The sequence below is a fragment of the Salmo salar genome, chromosome ssa18 (genome assembly GCF_905237065.1).
Source record: "Salmo salar chromosome ssa18, Ssal_v3.1, whole genome shotgun sequence".
Lineage (NCBI taxonomy): Eukaryota > Metazoa > Chordata > Actinopteri > Salmoniformes > Salmonidae > Salmo > Salmo salar.
This window is the reverse complement of record NC_059459.1, coordinates 82,591,563-82,614,062: the sequence shown is the minus strand read 5'-3', so window position 1 is coordinate 82,614,062 and position 22,500 is coordinate 82,591,563. Positions and strand designations below refer to the sequence as shown.

The window sequence follows — 22,500 nt, the reverse complement described above, 5'->3', positions numbered from 1 at the left end:
ACCATTACACACTACTACACACCACTACACACCACTACACACTACTACACACCACTACACACTACTACACATCATTACACACTACTTCACACTACTACACACCACTACACACTACTACACACCACTACACACTACTACACACCACTACACACCACTACACACTACTACACACTACTACACACCACTACACACCACGACACACCACTACACACCACTACACACTATTACACACCACTACACACCACTACACACTACTACACACCACTACACACTATTACACACCACTACACACCACTACACACTACTACACACCACTACACACCACTACACACCACTACACACTACTACACACCACTACACACTACTACACACTACTACACACCACTACACACTACTACACACTACTACACACCACTACACACTACTACACACTACTACACACCACTACACACTACTACACACCACTACACACTACTACACACTACTACACACTACTACACACCACTACACACTACTACACACCACTACACACCATTACACACCACTACACACTGGTGTGTCTGTCTGTGAAGGGTTTATAGGCTATGCTGTAGTTGGCAGTAGTTAGCTAACCCTGCTGTGTCTGTCTGTGAAGGGTTTATAGGCTATGCTGTAGTTGGCAGTAGATTAACCCTGGTCTGTCTGTCTGTGAAGGGTTTATAGGCTATGCTGTAGTTGGCAGTAGATTAACCCTGGTCTGTCTGTCTGTGAAGGGTTTATAGGCTATGCTCCAGAGCTCAGTGAGATCGTTCAGCAGTGGAAACATAAAGACAACGATGATGACCAACTCTTCTACACTAAGATCTACCTGGACAAAGTTCAACGGGTTAGTATGACCTTTAACCTCTCACACTAAGATCTACCTGGACAAAGTTCAACGGGTTAGTATGACCTTTAACCTCTCACACTAAGATCTACCTGGACAAAGTTCAACGGGTTAGTATGACCTTTAACCTCTCACACTAAGATCTACCTGGACAAAGTTCAACGGGTTAGTATGACCTTTAACCTCTCACACTAAGATCTACCTGGACAAAGTTCAACGGGTTAGTATGACCTTTAACCTCTCACACTAAGATCTACTATGACCTTTAACCTCTCACACTAAGATCTACCTGGACAAAGTTCAACGGGTTAGTATGACCTTTAACCTCTCACACTAAGATCTACCTGGACAAAGTTCAACGGGTTAGTATGACCTTTAACCTCTCACACTAAGATCTACCTGGACAAAGTTCAACGGGTTAGTATGACCTTTAACCTCTCACACTAAGATCTACCTGGACAAAGTTCAACGGGTTAGTATGACCTTTAACCTCTCACACTAAGATCTACTATGACCTTTAACCTCTCACACTAAGATCTACCTGGACAAAGTTCAACGGGTTAGTATGACCTTTAACCTCCCACACTAAGATCTACCTGGACAAAGTTCAACGGGTTAGTATGACCTTTAACCTCTCACACTAAGATCTACCTGGACAAAGTTCAACGGGTTAGTATGACCTTTAACCTCTCACACTAAGATCTACCTGGACAAAGTTCAACGGGTTAGTATGACCTTTAACCTCTCACACTAAGATCTACCTGGACAAAGTTCAACGGGTTAGTATGACCTTTAACCTCTCACACTAAGATCTACCTGGACAAAGTTCAATGGGTTAGTATGACCTTTAACCTCTCACACTAAGATCTACCTGGACAAAGTTCAACGGGTTAGTATGACCTTTAACCTCTCACACTAAGATCTACTTTCCATAATCTAGTGGAAAGCCTTCCCAGAAGAGTGGAGGCTGTTATAGCAGCAAAGGGGGGGACCAACTCCATATTAATGACTTCCCAGAAGAGTGGAGGCTGTTATAGCAGCAAAGGGGGGACCAACTCCATATTAATGACTTCCCTGAAGAGTGGAGGCTGTTATAGCAGCAAAGGGGGGACCAACTCCATATTAATGACTTCCCTGAAGAGTGGAGGCTGTTATAGCAGCAAAGGGGGGACCAACTCCATATTAATGACTTCCCAGAAGAGTGGAGGCTGTTATAGCAGCAAAGGGGGGACCAACTCCATATTAATGCCTTCCCAGAAGAGTGGAGGCTGTTATAGCAGCAAAGGGGGGGACCAACTCCATATTAATGACTTCCTGAAGAGTGGAGGCTGTTATAGCAGCAAAGGGGGGGACCAACTCCATATTAATGACTTCCCTGAAGAGTGGAGGCTGTTATAGCAGCAAAGGGGGGACCAACTCCATATTAATGACTTCCTGAAGAGTGGAGGCTGTTATAGCAGCAAAGGGGGGACCAACTCCATATTAATGACTTCCCTGAAGAGTGGAGGCTGTTATAGCAACAAAGGGGGGGACCAACTCCATATTAATGCCTTCCCAGAAGAGTGGAGGCTGTTATAGCAGCAAAGGGGGGACCAACTCCATATTAATGACTTCCTGAAGAGTGGAGGCTGTTATAGCAGCAAAGGGGGGACCAACTCCATATTAATGACTTCCCTGAAGAGTGGAGGCTGTTATAGCAGCAAAGGGGGACCAACTCCATATTAATGACTTCCCTGAAGAGTGGAGGCTGTTATAGCAGCAAAGGGGGACCAACTCCATATTAATGACTTCCCAGAAGAGTGGAGGCTGTTATAGCAGCAAAGGGGGACCAACTCCATATTAATGACTTCCCAGAAGAGTGGAGGCTGTTATAGCAGCAAAGGGGGGACCAACTCCATATTAATGACTTCCCTGAAGAGTGGAGGCTGTTATAGCAGCAAAGGGGGACCAACTCCATATTAATGACTTCCCTGAAGAGAGGAGGCTGTTATAGCAGCAAAGGGGGACCAACTCCATATTAATGACTTCCCTGAAGAGTGGAGGCTGTTATAGCAGCAAAGGGGGGACCAACTCCATATTAATGACTTCCTGAAGAGTGGAGGCTGTTATAGCAGCAAAGGGGGACCAACTCCATATTAATGACTTCCCTGAAGAGTGGAGGCTGTTATAGCAACAAAGGGGGGGACCAACTCCATATTAATGCCTTCCCAGAAGAGTGGAGGCTGTTATAGCAGCAAAGGGGGACCAACTCCATATTAATGACTTCCTGAAGAGTGGAGGCTGTTATAGCAGCAAAGGGGGACCAACTCCATATTAATGACTTCCCTGAAGAGTGGAGGCTGTTATAGCAGCAAAGGGGGGACCAACTCCATATTAATGACTTCCCAGAAGAGTGGAGGCTGTTATAGCAGCAAAGGGGGACCAACTCCATATTAATGACTTCCCTGAAGAGTGGAGGCTGTTATAGCAGCAAAGGGGGGACCAACTCCATATTAATGACTTCCCAGAAGAGTGGAGGCTGTTATAGCAGCAAAGGGGGGACCAACTCCATATTAATGACTTCCCTGAAGAGAGGAGGCTGTTATAGCAGCAAAGGGGGGACCAACTCCATATTAATGACTTCCCAGAAGAGTGGAGGCTGTTATAGCACCAAAGGGGGGACCAAGTCCATATTAATACCCATGATTTTGAAATGAGATGAGCATGTGTCCATATACTTTTGGTCATGTAGTGTATTTACCTAATGTTAGATAATAGCAGGTGTCCACATACTTTTGGTCATGTAGTGTTTCTACCTAATGTTAGATAATAGCAGGTGTCCACATACTTTTGGTCATGTAGTGTTTCTACCTAATGTTAGATAATAGCAGGTGTCCACATACTTTTGGTCATGTAGTGTTTCTACCTAATGTTAGATAATAGCAGGTGTCCACATACTTTTGGTCATGTAGTATATAACTGGACAGTAATGTTTAATCTCAATTTGTATTTGTTTATTTAACCTTTATTTAACCTTTATTGAGAACCGGTACGTTGAGGTAACATTGTTGTAATGTTTTAGTAAAGTTGTTGTTGTGGTAATGTTATTTTTCAGACCAAGTACAACATGACTCTGGACCATCGCTCTAGAATCTTCCAGAACCTCAACGGAGCCATTGGTGAGGGAGACACACACACACACACACACACACACACACACACACACACACACACACACACACACACACACACACACACACACACACACACACACACACACACACACACACACACACACACACACACACACACACACACACACACACACACACACACACACAATTCTGCCTCCATCTTCTCTGTGTCTGAAGTGAGCTTAACCTACATGTTATTTTCTCCCCACACACACACACCTAAACACACACACACACACACACACACACCTAAACACACACACATACCTACACACACACACCTACCTACACACACACCTAAACACACACACATACCTACACACACACACCTAAACACACACACACACCTAAACACACACACCTAAACACACACACACACCTAAACACACACACATACCTAAACACACACACACACCCCTAAACACACACACACACACCCCTAAACACACACACCTAAATACACACACAGAGGAGGTGGTGCTGAAGTTTGAGAAGGCTCGTGTCCGTGCGAGGAACGTGGCCTATGACACACTTCCTGTTATTATCCATGGCAACGGACCCACCAAGGTAACCAATCCCGACACAGCATCAGAATTTTTGGGTCAAACTGGGTAGTGGACTATATATGGAGGGTTGGGTAGTGGACTATATATGGAGGGTTGGGTAGTGGACTATATATGGAGGGTTGGGTAGTGGACTATATATGGAGGGTTGGGTAGTGGACTATATATGGAGGGTTGGGTAGTGGACTATATATGGAGGGTTGGGTAGTGGACTATATATGGAGGGTTGGGTAGTGGACTATATATGGAGGGTTGGGTAGTGGACTATATATGGAGGGTTGGGTAGTGGACTATATGTGGAGGGTTGGGTAGTGGACTATATATGGAGGGTTGGGTAGTGGACTATATATGGAGGGTTGGGTAGTGGACTATATATGGAGGGTTGGGTAGTGGACTATATATGGAGGGTTGGGTAGTGGACTATATATGGAGGGTTGGGTAGTGGACTATATATGGAGGGTTGGGTAGTGGACTATATATGGAGGGTTGGGTAGTGGACTATATATGGAGGGTTGGGTAGTGGACTATATATGGAGGGTTGGGTAGTGGACTATATATGGAGGGTTGGGTAGTGGACTATATGTGGAGGGTTGGGTAGTGGACTATATATGGAGGGTTGGGTAGTGGACTATATATGGAGGGTTGGGTAGTGGACTATATATGGAGGGTTGGGTAGTGGACTATATGTGGAGGGTTGGGTAGTGGACTATATATGGAGGGTTGGGTAGTGGACTATATATGGAGGGTTGGGTAGTGGACTATATATGGAGGGTTGGGTAGTGGACTATATATGGAGGGTTGGGTAGTGGACTATATATGGAGGGTTGGGTAGTGGACTATATATGGAGGGTTGGGTAGTGGACTATATATGGAGGGTTGGGTAGTGGACTATATATGGAGGGTTGGGTAGTGGACTATATATGGAGGGTTGGGTAGTGGACTATATATGGAGGGTTGGGTAGTGGACTATATATGGAGGGTTGGGTAGTGGACTATATATGGAGGGTTGGGTAGTGGACTATATGTGGAGGGTTGGGTAGTGGACTATATATGGAGGGTTGGGTAGTGGACTATATGTGGAGGGTTGGGTAGTGGACTATATATGGAGGGTTGGGTAGTGGACTATATATGGAGGGTTGGGTAGTGGACTATATATGGAGGGTTGGGTAGTGGACTATATGTGGAGGGTTGGGTAGTGGACTATATATGGAGGGTTGGGTAGTGGACTATATATGTAGGGTTGGGTAGTGGACTATATATGGAGGGTTGGGTAGTGGACTATATATGGAGGGTTGGGTAGTGGACTATATATGGAGGGTTGGGTAGTGGACTATATATGGAGGGTTGGGTAGTGGACTATATATGGAGGGTTGGGTAGTGGACTATATATGGAGGGTTGGGTAGTGGACTATATATGGAGGGTTGGGTAGTGGACTATATATGGAGGGTTGGGTAGTGGACTATATATGGAGGGTTGGGTAGTGTGTATATATATAGTATATGTAGTATATATGGACTATATGTGGAACAGACTTTAACCCTTTGACGTGTCGGTCGCTGGTCCTTGCTGAATGGTCCCTGGAACATTCCATCCCATGTGATTGGTTCTGTCGCTGACGTTCCAATGATGCAACAAATGTCTCTGAAAAGCATCTAAACAGTGTTTTTTTCCTGATGGGAAATGAAGGTCTTCAACTTTATTCCTGTAAATCTAAAAACTAAAACATAAGTTAGTAACCTAACAGCTAGACTTGTTTACAATGTTCCCTCTAATTTCAGCTCTGTGAAAATTATGTTTACTGTGAACACTGAGGCTGTACCCGCTTTGTTCCAGTTTCAGACAGTGGTCAAGTACTGTAGGCTACTGTGGCTATTTGATCATAATGTAGGCCTACCATCAGAAACAATGGAGAAAATACATCCCATAATATTTTAACATGGAAATAGCTGTTCTGTCATTCAGCCTGTAGCAGCCAATGAACGGTGTTCAATGTTACATTCCGTGAGACTTTGGAAAAGCACATGCAGGACTGGACATTAACCTTCGTCCACTCAGAGTTATTATCCCATAGCATTATTATACAGAGAATCAGACAAATTATGCTTCCCTCTGCCTATCTGCTACATACTCAATCCTGTCTCAACATTGAGCATAAAATAAGCTCTTTACCGGACTAACTTGATGTCTAGACATGTACATGTTTTATGCTTTTGTAGGAAGCAATCACTCCCCTATTGCTGACTACATGATCTATAACTGGGTTAATAACTCTAACTAGTAAAGGATATGAACACATGATCTATAACTGGGTTAATAACTCACTAACTAGTAAAGGATATGAACACATGATCTAATATCTGGGTTAATAACTCACTAACTAGTAAAGGATATGAACACATGATCTAATAACTGGGTTAATAACTCACTAACTAGTAAAGGATATGAACACATGATCTAATAACTGGGTTAATAACTCACTAACTAGTAAAGGATATGAACACATGATCTAATAACTGGGTTAATAACTCACTAATTAGTAAAGGATATGAACACATGATCTAATAACTGGGTTAATAACTCACTAACTAGTAAAGGATATGAACACATGATCTAATATCTGGGTTAATAACTCACTAACTAGTAAAGGATATGAACACATGATCTAATAACTGGGTTAATAACTCACTAACTAGTAAAGGATATGAGCACAATGTGACGAGGCTACAGGCAGCTCTCGCTTCCAAAACAAATCCAATGTTATTGGTCCATATTTATCAGATGTTATTGGTCCATATTTAACAGATGTTATTGGTCCATATTTAACAGATGTTATTGGTCCATATTTAACAGATGTTATTGGTCCATATTTAACAGATGTTATTGGTCCATATTTAACAGATGTCATTGGTCCATATTTAACAGGTTATTGGTCCATATTTAACAGATGTGTGTGTAGTGAAATACTTGTGTTCCCAGCTCCAACAGTGCAGTAATATCTAACAATTCACAACAATAAACACAAATCTGAAATAATGGAACTAAGAAATATATAAACATTAGGAAGAGCAATGTCGGAGTGGCATTGACTAGAAAACAGTAGAATACAGTATATACATATGAAATGAGTAAAGCAGTATGTAAACACAAGTTAAACAATTTAAAGGCAATGCTACCAAATACTAATTGAGTGCATGTAAACTTCTGATCCCACTGGGAATGTGATGAAAGAAATAAAAGCTGAAATAAATCATTCTCTCTACTATTATTCTGACATTTCACATTCTTAAAATAAAGTGGTGATCCTAACTGACCTAAAACAGTGAATTTTTACTAGGATTAAATGTCAGGATGTAGGGCAGCAGCCTCTAAGATGCAGGGTTGAGTAACCAGGTGGTAGTCGGCTAGTGATGGCTATTTAACAGTCTGATGGCCTTGAGATAGAAGCTGTTTTTCAGTCTCTTGGTCCCAGCTTTGATTCACCTGTACTGACCTCGCCTTCTGGATGATAGCGGGGTGAACAGGCAGTGGCTCAGGTGGTTGTTGTCCTTGATGATCTTTTTGGCCTTCCTGTGACATCGGGTGGTGTAGGTGTCCTGGAGGGCAGGTAGTTTGCCCCCGGTGATGCGTTGTGCAGACCTCACTACCCTCTGGAGAGCCCTGGGGATGCGGGCGGTGCAGTTGCCGTACCAGGCGGTGATACAGCCCGACAGGATGCTCTCAATGGTGCATCTGTAAGAGTTTGTGAGGGTTTTGGGTGACGAGCCAAAATTCTTTAGCCTCCAGAGGTTGAAGAGGCGCTGTTGCACCTTCTTCACCACACTGTCTGTGTGGATGGAGCATTTCAGTTTGTCAGTGATGTGTACGCCAAGGAACTTGAAGTTTTTCACCTTCTCCACTACTGTCCCGTCGATGTGGATAGGGGGGGTGCTCCCTCTGCTGTTTCCTGAAGTCCACAATCAGCTCCTTCGTTTTGTTGAGAGAGAGGTTATTTCCCTGGCACCACTCCTCCATGGCCCTCACCTCCTCCCTGTAGGCTGTCTCGTCATTGTTGGTAATCAGTCCTACCACTGTAGTGTCGTCTGCAAACTTGATGATTGAGTTGGAGGCGTGCCTGGCCACGCAGTCGTGGGTGAACAGGGAGTACAGGAGGGGGCTGAGAACGCACCCTTGTGGGGCCCCAGTGTTGAGGATCAGCGGGGTGGAGATGTTGTTTCCTACCTTCACCACCTGGGGGCGGCCCATCAGGAAGTCCAGGACCCAGTTGCACAGGGTGGGGTTCAGACCCAGGGTCCCGAGCTTAATGATGTGCTTGGAGGGTACTATGGTGTTGAGCTGTAGTTGAGGAACAGCATTCTTACATATGTATTCCTCTTGTCCCAGATGTGATAGGGCAGTGTGATGGCGATTGCGTCGTCTGTGGATCTATTGGGGCGGTAAGCAAACTGAAGTGGGTCTAGGGTGTCAGGTAAGGTGGAGGTGATATGATCCTTGACTAGTCTCTCAAAGCACTTCATGATGACAGAAGTGAGTGCTACGGGGCGATAGTCATTTAGCTCAGTTATCTTTGCTTTCATTGATACAGGAACAATGATGGACAACTTGAAGCATGTGGGGATAGCAGACTGGGATAGGGAGAGATTGAATATGTCCGTAAACACACAAGCCAGCTGGTCTGGACATGCTCTGAGGACGCGGCTAGGGATGCCGTCTGGGCCAGCAGCCTTGCGAGGGTTAACACGTTTAAATGTCTTACTCACGTCGGCCACGGAGAAGGAGAGCCCACAGTCCACGGGCCGTGTCGGTGGCACTGTGTTATCCTCCAAGAAGATGTTTATCTTGTCCGGAAGAAAGACATCGGGGACATGGCTGATTTCCCTTTGTAATCTGTGATTGTCTGTAGTCCCTGCCACATATGTCTCGTGCCTGAGCTGTTGAATTGCGACTCTACTTTGTCTCTGTACTGACGTTTTGCCTGTTTTGATTGCCTTAAGGAGGGCATAACTGCACTGTTTGTATTCAACCGTATTCCCAGTCACCTTGCCGTGGTTAAATGGGGTGTTTCACCCTTTCAGTTTTGTGTGAATGCTGCCATCGAGTTTTTGGTTTGGGTAGGTTTTAATGGTCACAGTGGGAAGAACATCCCCTATACACTTCCTGATGAACTCAGTCATCGTGTATAAGTCAATGTTATTCTCGGAGGCTACCTGGAACATATCCCAGTCCGCGTGATCAAAACAATCTTGAAGCGTAGATTACGATTGGTCAGACCAGCGTTGAATAGACCTTAGCACGGATACTTCCTGTTTGAGTTTCTGCCTATAGGAAGGGAGGAGCAGAATGGAGTCGTGATCTGATTTGCCGAAGGGAGGGTGGGGGAGGGCCTTGTAGCGATGCTGGAAGGGAGAGTAACCATGGTCGAGAGTTTTAGCGGCTCGAGTACTAAAGGCAGTGTGTTGATAAAACTTTTCATCAAATTTGCTTTGTTAAAATCCCCAGCTACCATAAATGCAGCCTCAGGATATGTAGTTTCCAGTTTACACAAAGCCCAGTGTAGTTCCTTCACAGCCGTCGTGGTATTGGCTTGAGGGAATATACACGGCTGTGACAATAACCGAAGAGAATTCTCTTGGGAGGTAATACGGTCGGCATTTGATTGTGAGGTATTCTAGGTCAGGTGAACAAAAGGACTTGAGATTCTGTATGTTGTCACAATCACACCATGAGTAGATAATCATGAAACATAATCCACCGCCTTTCTTCTTCCCGGAGAGTTCTTTATTCCTGTCTGCGTGATGTACTGGGAACCCAGCTGGCTGTATGGACCAGGACAGTATATCCATAGAGAGCCATGATTCTGAGAAACAGTATGTTACAGTCCCTGATGTATCTCTGGAAGGAGATCCTCGCCCTGAGCTCGTCTACTTTATTGTCCAGGGACGGAACATTAGCTAACAGGCCAGTCTCACAGCTAACAGACCAGTCTCACAGCTAACAGGCCAGGGACTGAACATTAGCGAGTAATATAATCGGAAGCGGTGGATGGTGTTCAGGTATCCTGAGTCGGCGGCGTCTTGGATCAGCCTCTGGGTCGAGTTAAATTGCCCAGGGGGGTACAAACAAAGGTTCCTATTCAGGAAAGTCGTATTTTTGATCGTAACGCTGGTGAGTTACCGTCGCTCTGATATTCAGAAGTTATTTCTGGATGTATGTAATAATGCAAAAAAACCCATTCTGGGCTAATAATGTAAGAAATAACACAAAAAAAAATGCAAAGTTGTTTAGGAGCTAGAAGCAGAGCTGCCGGGTCTGTCGGCGCCATCTTACAGATCTCAAAACAAGCTCATCTACTCACGACCGCTCATGCTCTAAACACAGTCCAGTTCAAAGTAAATGGCACAGATCCATATATGGCCATGGTCTTTTTGCATATAGGCCTACTGCAGCTCTGATTGGTTATGTATAATATTCTATGTGCTTGTTACAGTGAATACAAGAACCGGAGTACATAACTTGACAAGTCATTTAGTTTTTGACAAATCACCCCAAAAAATAAAAAATATCTCCTCAAATACAAGCCTACTGCATATCCTAGCCATAGCACAAAATATTAAGTGTTCCCAGATTTGGGTGAAAAACGTTTTAAGGGGGATTTTAGTCAGTAATACTTTTACCCACGTTTTGGAAGGAGATCGATAACTGGTCCACCCACTTAACATTAACCCGTAGAGGAAAGCATAAAGCCAAAGCATAAACCTACTTAATCCTGTCTAGCTTCATATTTTATGATAACACATTGTGTCTGCGAACATTCACCTCACTCATGCCAATGTCTCTGCATGAAATATAGCTGATTACCCGCACAAACTACCTCCCTTTGTTGCTTACATGACTTGATCCACCACCCTGTTCTCATTATCCTCCACCCCAACCAGGCTAAAACCTATCCGAGCCGTAACACCATTATCCTCCACCCCGACCAGGCTAAAACCTATCCGAGCCGTAACACCATTATCCTCCACCCCGACCAGGCTAAAACCTATCCGAGCCATAACACCATTATCCTCCACCCCGACCAGGCTAAAACCTATCCGAGCCGTAACACCATTATCCTCCACCCCGACCAGGCTAAAACCTATCCGAGCCGTAACACCATTATCCTCCACCCCGACCAGGCTAAAACCTATCCGAGCCGTAACACCATTATCCTCCACCCCGACCAGGCTCACAACACTCACTGCATTTGATGAGAAATTGCGGTCTTGATGCAATGAGGGGTGCAGAGAATATCTGCAAAATGCAAACAATCAAATTCTAGAACGGCAGCATAGCATTCTGGTACCGTGCGCACAAATAATATTGTTAATAGTTAGACCTTACAGAGGACTGGTTATATTAGGGTTAGAGACAGACAGAGGACTGGTTATATTAGGGTTAGAGACAGACAGACAGAGGACTGGTTATATTAGGGTTAGAGACAGACAGACAGAGGACTGGTTATATTAGGGTTAGAGACAGACAGACAGAGGACTGGTTATATTAGGGTTAGAGACAGACAGACAGAGGACTGGTTATATTAGGGTTAGAGACAGACAGACAGAGGACTGGTTATATTAGGGTTAGAGACAGACAGACAGAGGACTGGTTATATTAGGGTTAGAGACAGACAGAGGACTGGTTATATTAGGGTTAGAGACAGACAGACCAGAGGACTGGTTATATTAGGGTTAGAGACAGACAGAAGGACTGGTTATATTAGGGTTAGAGACAGACAGACAGAGGACTGGTTATATTAGGGTTAGAGACAGACAGAGGACTGGTTATATTAGGGTTAGAGACAGACAGAGGACTGGTTATATTAGGGTTAGAGACAGACAGACAGAGGACTGGTTATATTAGGGTTAGAGACAGACAGACAGAGGACTGGTTATATTAGGGTTAGAGACAGACAGACAGACGAGGACGAGGACTGGTTATATTAGGGTTAGAGACAGACAGACAGAGGACTGGTTATATTAGGGTTAGAGACAGACAGACAGAGGACTGGTTATATTAGGGTTAGAGACAGACAGACAGAGGACTGGTTATATTAGGGTTAGAGACAGACAGACAGAGGACTGGTTATATTAGGGTTAGAGACAGACAGACAGAGGACTGGTTATATTAGGGTTAGAGACAGACAGAGGACTGGTTATATTAGGGTTAGAGACAGACAGACAGAGGACTGGTTATATTAGGGTTAGAGACAGACAGACAGAGGACTGGTTATATTAGGGTTAGAGACAGACAGACAGAGGACTGGTTATATTAGGGTTAGAGACAGACAGACAGAGGACTGGTTATATTAGGGTTAGAGACAGACAGACAGAGGACTGGTTATATTAGGGTTAGAGACAGACAGACAGAGGACTGGTTATATTAGGGTTAGAGACAGACAGACAGAGGACTGGTTATATTAGGGTTAGAGACAGACAGACAGAGGACTGGTTATATTAGGGTTAGAGACAGACAGACAGAGGACTGGTTATATTAGGGTTAGAGACAGACAGACAGAGGACTGGTTATATTAGGGTTAGAGACAGACAGACAGAGGACTGGTTATATTAGGGTTAGAGACAGACAGACAGAGGACTGGTTATATTAGGGTTAGAGACAGACAGACAGAGGACTGGTTATATTAGGGTTAGAGACAGACAGACAGAGGACTGGTTATATTAGGGTTAGAGACAGACAGACAGAGGACTGGTTATATTAGGGTTAGAGACAGACAGAGGACTGGTTATATTAGGGTTAGAGACAGACAGACAGAGGACTGGTTATATTAGGGTTAGAGACAGACAGACAGAGGACTGGTTATATTAGGGTTAGAGACAGACAGAGGACTGGTTATATTAGGGTTAGAGACAGACAGACAGAGGACTGGTTATATTAGGGTTAGAGACAGACAGACAGAGGACTGGTTATATTAGGGTTAGAGACAGACAGACAGAGGACTGGTTATATTAGGGTTAGAGACAGACAGAGGACTGGTTATATTAGGGTTAGAGACAGACAGAGGACTGGTTATATTAGGGTTAGAGACAGACAGACAGAGGACTGGTTATATTAGGGTTAGAGACAGACAGACAGAGGACTGGTTATATTAGGGTTAGAGACAGACAGACAGAGGACTGGTTATATTAGGGTTAGAGACAGACAGACAGAGGACTGGTTATATTAGGGTTAGAGACAGACAGACAGAGGACTGGTTATATTAGGGTTAGAGACAGACAGACAGAGGACTGGTTATATTAGGGTTAGAGACAGACAGACAGAGGACTGGTTATATTAGGGTTAGAGACAGACAGACAGAGGACTGGTTATATTAGGGTTAGAGACAGACAGACAGAGGACTGGTTATATTAGGGTTAGAGACAGACAGACAGAGGACTGGTTATATTAGGGTTAGAGACAGACAGACAGAGGACTGGTTATATTAGGGTTAGAGACAGACAGACAGAGGACTGGTTATATTAGGGTTAGAGACAGACAGACAGAGGACTGGTTATATTAGGGTTAGAGACAGACAGACAGAGGACTGGTTATATTAGGGTTAGAGACAGACAGACAGAGGACTGGTTATATTAGGGTTAGAGACAGACAGACAGAGGACTGGTTATATTAGGGTTAGAGACAGACAGACGGACTGGTTATATTAGGGTTAGAGACAGACAGACAGAGGACTGGTTATATTAGGGTTAGAGACAGACAGACAGAGGACTGGTTATATTAGGGTTAGAGACCAGACAGAGGACTGGTTATATTAGGGTTAGAGACAGACAGACAGAGGACTGGTTATATTAGGGTTAGAGACAGACAGACAGAGGACTGGTTATATTAGGGTTAGAGACAGACAGAGAGGACTGGTTATATTAGGGTTAGAGACAGACAGACAGAGGACTGGTTATATTAGGGTTAGAGACAGACAGACAGAGGACTGGTTATATTAGGGTTAGAGACAGACAGACAGAGGACTGGTTATATTAGGGTTAGAGACAGACAGACAGAGGACTGGTTATATTAGGGTTAGAGACAGACAGACAGAGGACTGGTTATATTAGGGTTAGAGACAGACAGAGGACTGGTTATATTAGGGTTAGAGACAGACAGACAGAGGACTGGTTATATTAGGGTTAGAGACAGACAGACAGAGGACTGGTTATATTAGGGTTAGAGACAGACAGACAGAGGACTGGTTATATTAGGGTTAGAGACAGACAGACAGAGGACTGGTTATATTAGGGTTAGAGACAGACAGACAGAGGACTGGTTATATTAGGGTTAGAGACAGACAGACAGAGGACTGGTTATATTAGGGTTAGAGACAGACAGAGGACTGGTTATATTAGGGTTAGAGACAGACAGACAGAGGACTGGTTATATTAGGGTTAGAGACAGACAGACAGAGGACTGGTTATATTAGGGTTAGAGACAGACAGACAGAGGACTGGTTATATTAGGGTTAGAGACAGACAGACAGAGGACTGGTTATATTAGGGTTAGAGACAGACAGACAGAGGACTGGTTATATTAGGGTTAGAGACAGACAGACAGAGGACTGGTTATATTAGGGTTAGAGACAGACAGACAGAGGACTGGTTATATTAGGGTTAGAGACAGACAGACAGAGGACTGGTTATATTAGGGTTAGAGACAGACAGACAGAGGACTGGTTATATTAGGGTTAGAGACAGACAGACAGAGGACTGGTTATATTAGGGTTAGAGACAGACAGACAGAGGACTGGTTATATTAGGGTTAGAGACAGACAGACAGAGGACTGGTTATATTAGGGTTAGAGACAGACAGACAGAGGACTGGTTATATTAGGGTTAGAGACAGACAGACAGAGGACTGGTTATATTAGGGTTAGAGACAGACAGACAGAGGACTGGTTATATTAGGGTTAGAGACAGACAGACAGAGGACTGGTTATATTAGGGTTAGAGACAGACAGACAGAGGACTGGTTATATTAGGGTTAGAGACAGACAGACAGAGGACTGGTTATATTAGGGTTAGAGACAGACAGACAGAGGACTGGTTATATTAGGGTTAGAGACAGACAGACAGAGGACTGGTTATATTAGGGTTAGAGACAGACAGACAGAGGACTGGTTATATTAGGGTTAGAGACAGACAGACAGAGGACTGGTTATATTAGGGTTAGAGACAGACAGACAGAGGACTGGTTATATTAGGGTTAGAGACAGACAGACAGAGGACTGGTTATATTAGGGTTAGAGACAGACAGACAGAGGACTGGTTATATTAGGGTTAGAGACAGACAGACAAGGACTGGTTATATTAGGGTTAGAGACAGACAGACAGAGGACTGGTTATATTAGGGTTAGAGACAGACAGACAGAGGACTGGTTATATTAGGGTTAGAGACAGACAGACAGAGGACTGGTTATATTAGGGTTAGAGACAGACAGACAGAGGACTGGTTATATTAGGGTTAGAGACAGACAGACAGAGGACTGGTTATATTAGGGTTAGAGACAGACAGACAGAGGACTGGTTATATTAGGGTTAGAGACAGACAGACAGAGGACTGGTTATATTAGGGTTAGAGACAGACAGACAGAGGACTGGTTATATTAGGGTTAGAGACAGACAGACAGGACTGGTTATATTAGGGTTAGAGACAGACAGACAGAGGACTGGTTATATTAGGGTTAGAGACAGACAGACAGAGGACTGGTTATATTAGGGTTAGAGACAGACAGACAGAGGACTGGTTATATTAGGGTTAGAGACAGACAGACAGAGGACTGGTTATATTAGGGTTAGAGACAGACAGACAGAGGACTGGTTATATTAGGGTTAGAGACAGACAGACAGAGGACTGGTTATATTAGGGTTAGAGACAGACAGACAGAGGACTGGTTATATTAGGGTTAGAGACAGACAGACAGAGGACTGGTTATATTAGGGTTAGAGACAGACAGACAGAGGACTGGTTATATTAGGGTTAGAGACAGACAGACAGAGGACTGGTTATATTAGGGTTAGAGACAGACAGACAGAGGACTGGTTATATTAGGGTTAGAGACAGACAGACAGAGGACTGGTTATATTAGGGTTAGAGACAGACAGACAGAGGACTGGTTATATTAGGGTTAGAGACAGACAGACAGAGGACTGGTTATATTAGGGTTAGAGACAGACAGACAGAGGACTGGTTATATTAGGGTTAGAGACAGACAGACAGAGGACTGGTTATATTAGGGTTAGAGACAGACAGACAGAGGACTGGTTATATTAGGGTTAGAGACAGACAGACAGAGGACTGGTTATATTAGGGTTAGAGACAGACAGACAGAGGACTGGTTATATTAGGGTTAGAGACAGACAGACAGAGGACTGGTTATATTAGGGTTAGAGACAGACAGACAGGGACTGGTTATATTAGGGTTAGACAGACAGACAGAGGACTGGTTATATTAGGGTTAGAGACAGACAGACAGAGGACTGGTTATATTAGGGTTAGAGACAGACAGACAGAGGACTGGTTATATTAGGGTTAGAGACAGACAGACAGAGGACTGGTTATATTAGGGTTAGAGACAGACAGACAGAGGACTGGTTATATTAGGGTTAGAGACAGACAGACAGAGGACTGGTTATATTAGGGTTAGAGACAGACAGACAGAGGACTGGTTATATTAGGGTTAGAGACAGACAGACAGAGGACTGGTTATATTAGGGTTAGAGACAGACAGACAGAGGACTGGTTATATTAGGGTTAGAGACAGACAGACAGAGGACTGGTTATATTAGGGTTAGAGACAGACAGACAGAGGACTGGTTATATTAGGGTTAGAGACAGACAGACAGAGGACTGGTTATATTAGGGTTAGAGACAGACAGACAGAGGACTGGTTATATTAGGGTTAGAGACAGACAGACAGAGGACTGGTTATATTAGGGTTAGAGACAGACAGACAGAGGACTGGTTATATTAGGGTTAGAGACAGACAGACAGAGGACTGGTTATATTAGGGTTAGAGACAGACAGACAGAGGACTGGTTATATTAGGGTTAGAGACAGACAGACAGAGGACTGGTTATATTAGGGTTAGAGACAGACAGACAGAGGACTGGTTATATTAGGGTTAGAGACAGACAGACAGAGGACTGGTTATATTAGGGTTAGAGACAGACAGACAGAGGACTGGTTATATTAGGGTTAGAGACAGACAGACAGAGGACTGGTTATATTAGGGTTAGAGACAGACAGAGGACTGGTTATATTAGGGTTAGAGACAGACAGACAGAGGACTGGTTATATTAGGGTTAGAGACAGACAGACAGAGGACTGGTTATATTAGGGTTAGAGACAGACAGACAGAGGACTGGTTATATTAGGGTTAGAGACAGACAGACAGAGGACTGGTTATATTAGGGTTAGAGACAGACAGACAGAGGACTGGTTATATTAGGGTTAGAGACAGACAGACAGAGGACTGGTTATATTAGGGTTAGAGACAGACAGACAGAGGACTGGTTATATTAGGGTTAGAGACAGACAGACAGAGGACTGGTTATATTAGGGTTAGAGACAGACAGACAGAGGACTGGTTATATTAGGGTTAGAGACAGACAGACAGAGGACTGGTTATATTAGGGTTAGAGACAGACAGACAGAGGACTGGTTATATTAGGGTTAGAGACAGACAGACAGAGGACTGGTTATATTAGGGTTAGAGACAGACAGACAGAGGACTGGTTATATTAGGGTTAGAGACAGACAGACAGAGGACTGGTTATATTAGGGTTAGAGACAGACAGACAGAGGACTGGTTATATTAGGGTTAGAGACAGACAGACAAGGACTGGTTATATTAGGGTTAGAGACAGACAGACAGAGGACTGGTTATATTAGGGTTAGAGACAGACAGACAGAGGACTGGTTATATTAGGGTTAGAGACAGACAGACAGAGGACTGGTTATATTAGGGTTAGAGACAGACAGACAGAGGACTGGTTATATTAGGGTTAGAGACAGACAGACAGAGGACTGGTTATATTAGGGTTAGAGACAGACAGACAGAGGACTGGTTATATTAGGGTTAGAGACAGACAGACAGAGGACTGGTTATATTAGGGTTAGAGACAGACAGACAGAGGACTGGTTATATTAGGGTTAGAGACAGACAGACAGAGGACTGGTTATATTAGGGTTAGAGACAGACAGACAGAGGACTGGTTATATTAGGGTTAGAGACAGACAGACAGAGGACTGGTTATATTAGGGTTAGAGACAGACAGACAGAGGACTGGTTATATTAGGGTTAGAGACAGACAGACAGAGGACTGGTTATATTAGGGTTAGAGACAGACAGACAGGGACTGGTTATATTAGGGTTAGAGACAGACAGACAGAGGACTGGTTATATTAGGGTTAGAGACAGACAGACAGAGGACTGGTTATATTAGGGTTAGAGACAGACAGACAGAGGACTGGTTATATTAGGGTTAGAGACAGACAGACAGAGGACTGGTTATATTAGGGTTAGAGACAGACAGACAGAGGACTGGTTATATTAGGGTTAGAGACAGACAGACAGAGGACTGGTTATATTAGGGTTAGAGACAGACAGACAGAGGACTGGTTATATTAGGGTTAGAGACAGACAGACAGAGGACTGGTTATATTAGGGTTAGAGACAGACAGACAGAGGACTGGTTATATTAGGGTTAGAGACAGACAGACAGAGGACTGGTTATATTAGGGTTAGAGACAGACAGACAGAGGACTGGTTATATTAGGGTTAGAGACAGACAGACAGAGGACTGGTTATATTAGGGTTAGAGACAGACAGACAGAGGACTGGTTATATTAGGGTTAGAGACAGACAGACAGAGGACTGGTTATATTAGGGTTAGAGACAGACAGACAGAGGACTGGTTATATTAGGGTTAGAGACAGACAGACAGAGGACTGGTTATATTAGGGTTAGAGACAGACAGACAGAGGACTGGTTATATTAGGGTTAGAGACAGACAGACAGAGGACTGGTTATATTAGGGTTAGAGACAGACAGACAGAGGACTGGTTATATTAGGGTTAGAGACAGACAGACAGAGGACTGGTTATATTAGGGTTAGAGACAGACAGACAGAGGACTGGTTATATTAGGGTTAGAGACAGACAGACAGAGGACTGGTTATATTAGGGTTAGAGACAGACAGACAGAGGACTGGTTATATTAGGGTTAGAGACAGACAGACAGAGGACTGGTTATATTAGGGTTAGAGACAGACAGACAGAGGACTGGTTATATTAGGGTTAGAGACAGACAGACAGAGGACTGGTTATATTAGGGTTAGAGACAGACAGACAGAGGACTGGTTATATTAGGGTTAGAGACAGACAGACAGAGGACTGGTTATATTAGGGTTAGAGACAGACAGACAGAGGACTGGTTATATTAGGGTTAGAGACAGACAGACAGAGGACTGGTTATATTAGGGTTAGAGACAGACAGACAGAGGACTGGTTATATTAGGGTTAGAGACAGACAGACAGAGGACTGGTTATATTAGGGTTAGAGACAGACAGACAGAGGACTGGTTATATTAGGGTTAGAGACAGACAGACAGAGGACTGGTTATATTAGGGTTAGAGACAGACAGACAGAGGACTGGTTATATTAGGGTTAGAGACAGACAGACAGAGGACTGGTTATATTAGGGTTAGAGACAGACAGACAGAGGACTGGTTATATTAGGGTTAGAGACAGACAGACAGAGGACTGGTTATATTAGGGTTAGAGACAGACAGACAGAGGACTGGTTATATTAGGGTTAGAGACAGACAGACAGAGGACTGGTTATATTAGGGTTAGAGACAGACAGACAGAGGACTGGTTATATTAGGGTTAGAGACAGACAGACAGACAGACAGACAGAGGACTGGTTATATTAGGGTTAGAGACAGACAGACAGAGGACTGGTTATATTAGGGTTAGAGACAGACAGACAGAGGACTGGTTATATTAGGGTTAGAGACAGACAGACAGAGGACTGGTTATATTAGGGTTAGAGACAGACAGACAGAGGACTGGTTATATTAGGGTTAGAGACAGACAGACAGAGGACTGGTTATATTAGGGTTAGAGACAGACAGACAGAGGACTGGTTATATTAGGGTTAGAGACAGACAGACAGAGGACTGGTTATATTAGGGTTAGAGACAGACAGACAGAGGACTGGTTATATTAGGGTTAGAGACAGACAGACAGAGGACTGGTTATATTAGGGTTAGAGACAGACAGACAGAGGACTGGTTATATTAGGGTTAGAGACAGACAGACAGAGGACTGGTTATATTAGGGTTAGAGACAGACAGACAGAGGACTGGTTATATTAGGGTTAGAGACAGACAGACAGAGCAGAGGACTGGTTATATTAGGGTTAGAGACAGACAGACAGAGGACTGGTTATATTAGGGTTAGAGACAGACAGACAGAGGACTGGTTATATTAGGGTTAGAGACAGACAGACAGAGGACTGGTTATATTAGGGTTAGAGACAGACAGACAGAGGACTGGTTATATTAGGGTTAGAGACAGACAGACAGAGGACTGGTTATATTAGGGTTAGAGACAGACAGACAGAGGACTGGTTATATTAGGGTTAGAGACAGACAGACAGAGGACTGGTTATATTAGGGTTAGAGACAGACAGACAGAGGACTGGTTATATTAGGGTTAGAGACAGACAGACAGAGGACTGGTTATATTAGGGTTAGAGACAGACAGACAGAGGACTGGTTATATTAGGGTTAGAGACAGACAGACAGAGGACTGGTTATATTAGGGTTAGAGACAGACAGACAGAGGACTGGTTATATTAGGGTTAGAGACAGACAGACAGAGGACTGGTTATATTAGGGTTAGAGACAGACAGACAGAGGACTGGTTATATTAGGGTTAGAGACAGACAGACAGAGGACTGGTTATATTAGGGTTAGAGACAGACAGACAGAGGACTGGTTATATTAGGGTTAGAGACAGACAGACAGAGGACTGGTTATATTAGGGTTAGAGACAGACAGACAGAGGACTGGTTATATTAGGGTTAGAGACAGACAGACAGAGGACTGGTTATATTAGGGTTAGAGACAGACAGACAGAGGACTGGTTATATTAGGGTTAGAGACAGACAGACAGAGGACTGGTTATATTAGGGTTAGAGACAGACAGACAGAGGACTGGTTATATTAGGGTTAGAGACAGACAGACAGAGGACTGGTTATATTAGGGTTAGAGACAGACAGACAGAGGACTGGTTATATTAGGGTTAGAGACAGACAGACAGAGGACTGGTTATATTAGGGTTAGAGACAGACAGACAGAGGACTGGTTATATTAGGGTTAGAGACAGACAGACAGAGGACTGGTTATATTAGGGTTAGAGACAGACAGACAGAGGACTGGTTATATTAGGGTTAGAGACAGACAGACAGAGGACTGGTTATATTAGGGTTAGAGACAGACAGACAGAGGACTGGTTATATTAGGGTTAGAGACAGACAGACAGAGGACTGGTTATATTAGGGTTAGAGACAGACAGACAGAGGACTGGTTATATTAGGGTTAGAGACAGACAGACAGAGGACTGGTTATATTAGGGTTAGAGACAGACAGACAGAGGACTGGTTATATTAGGGTTAGAGACAGACAGAGGACTGGTTATATTAGGGTTAGAGACAGACAGACAGAGGACTGGTTATATTAGGGTTAGAGACAGACAGACAGAGGACTGGTTATATTAGGGTTAGAGACAGACAGACAGAGGACTGGTTATATTAGGGTTAGAGACAGACAGACAGAGGACTGGTTATATTAGG

At 43.9% G+C, this 22,500-nt stretch overlaps 1 protein-coding gene across 1 annotated transcript in view; it reads left to right on the top strand.

The window, feature by feature from the left end:
- Positions 1–22,500, top strand: part of plod3 (procollagen-lysine, 2-oxoglutarate 5-dioxygenase 3) — a 59,327-nt gene that overhangs the window by 10,543 nt on the left and 26,284 nt on the right. The window contains exons 5-7 of the mRNA XM_045701714.1: positions 753–865; positions 3,960–4,023; positions 4,508–4,605. Coding sequence (XP_045557670.1) covers positions 753–865; positions 3,960–4,023; positions 4,508–4,605 — 275 coding nt within the window. The remainder of the gene's footprint in view (positions 1–752; positions 866–3,959; positions 4,024–4,507; positions 4,606–22,500) is intronic.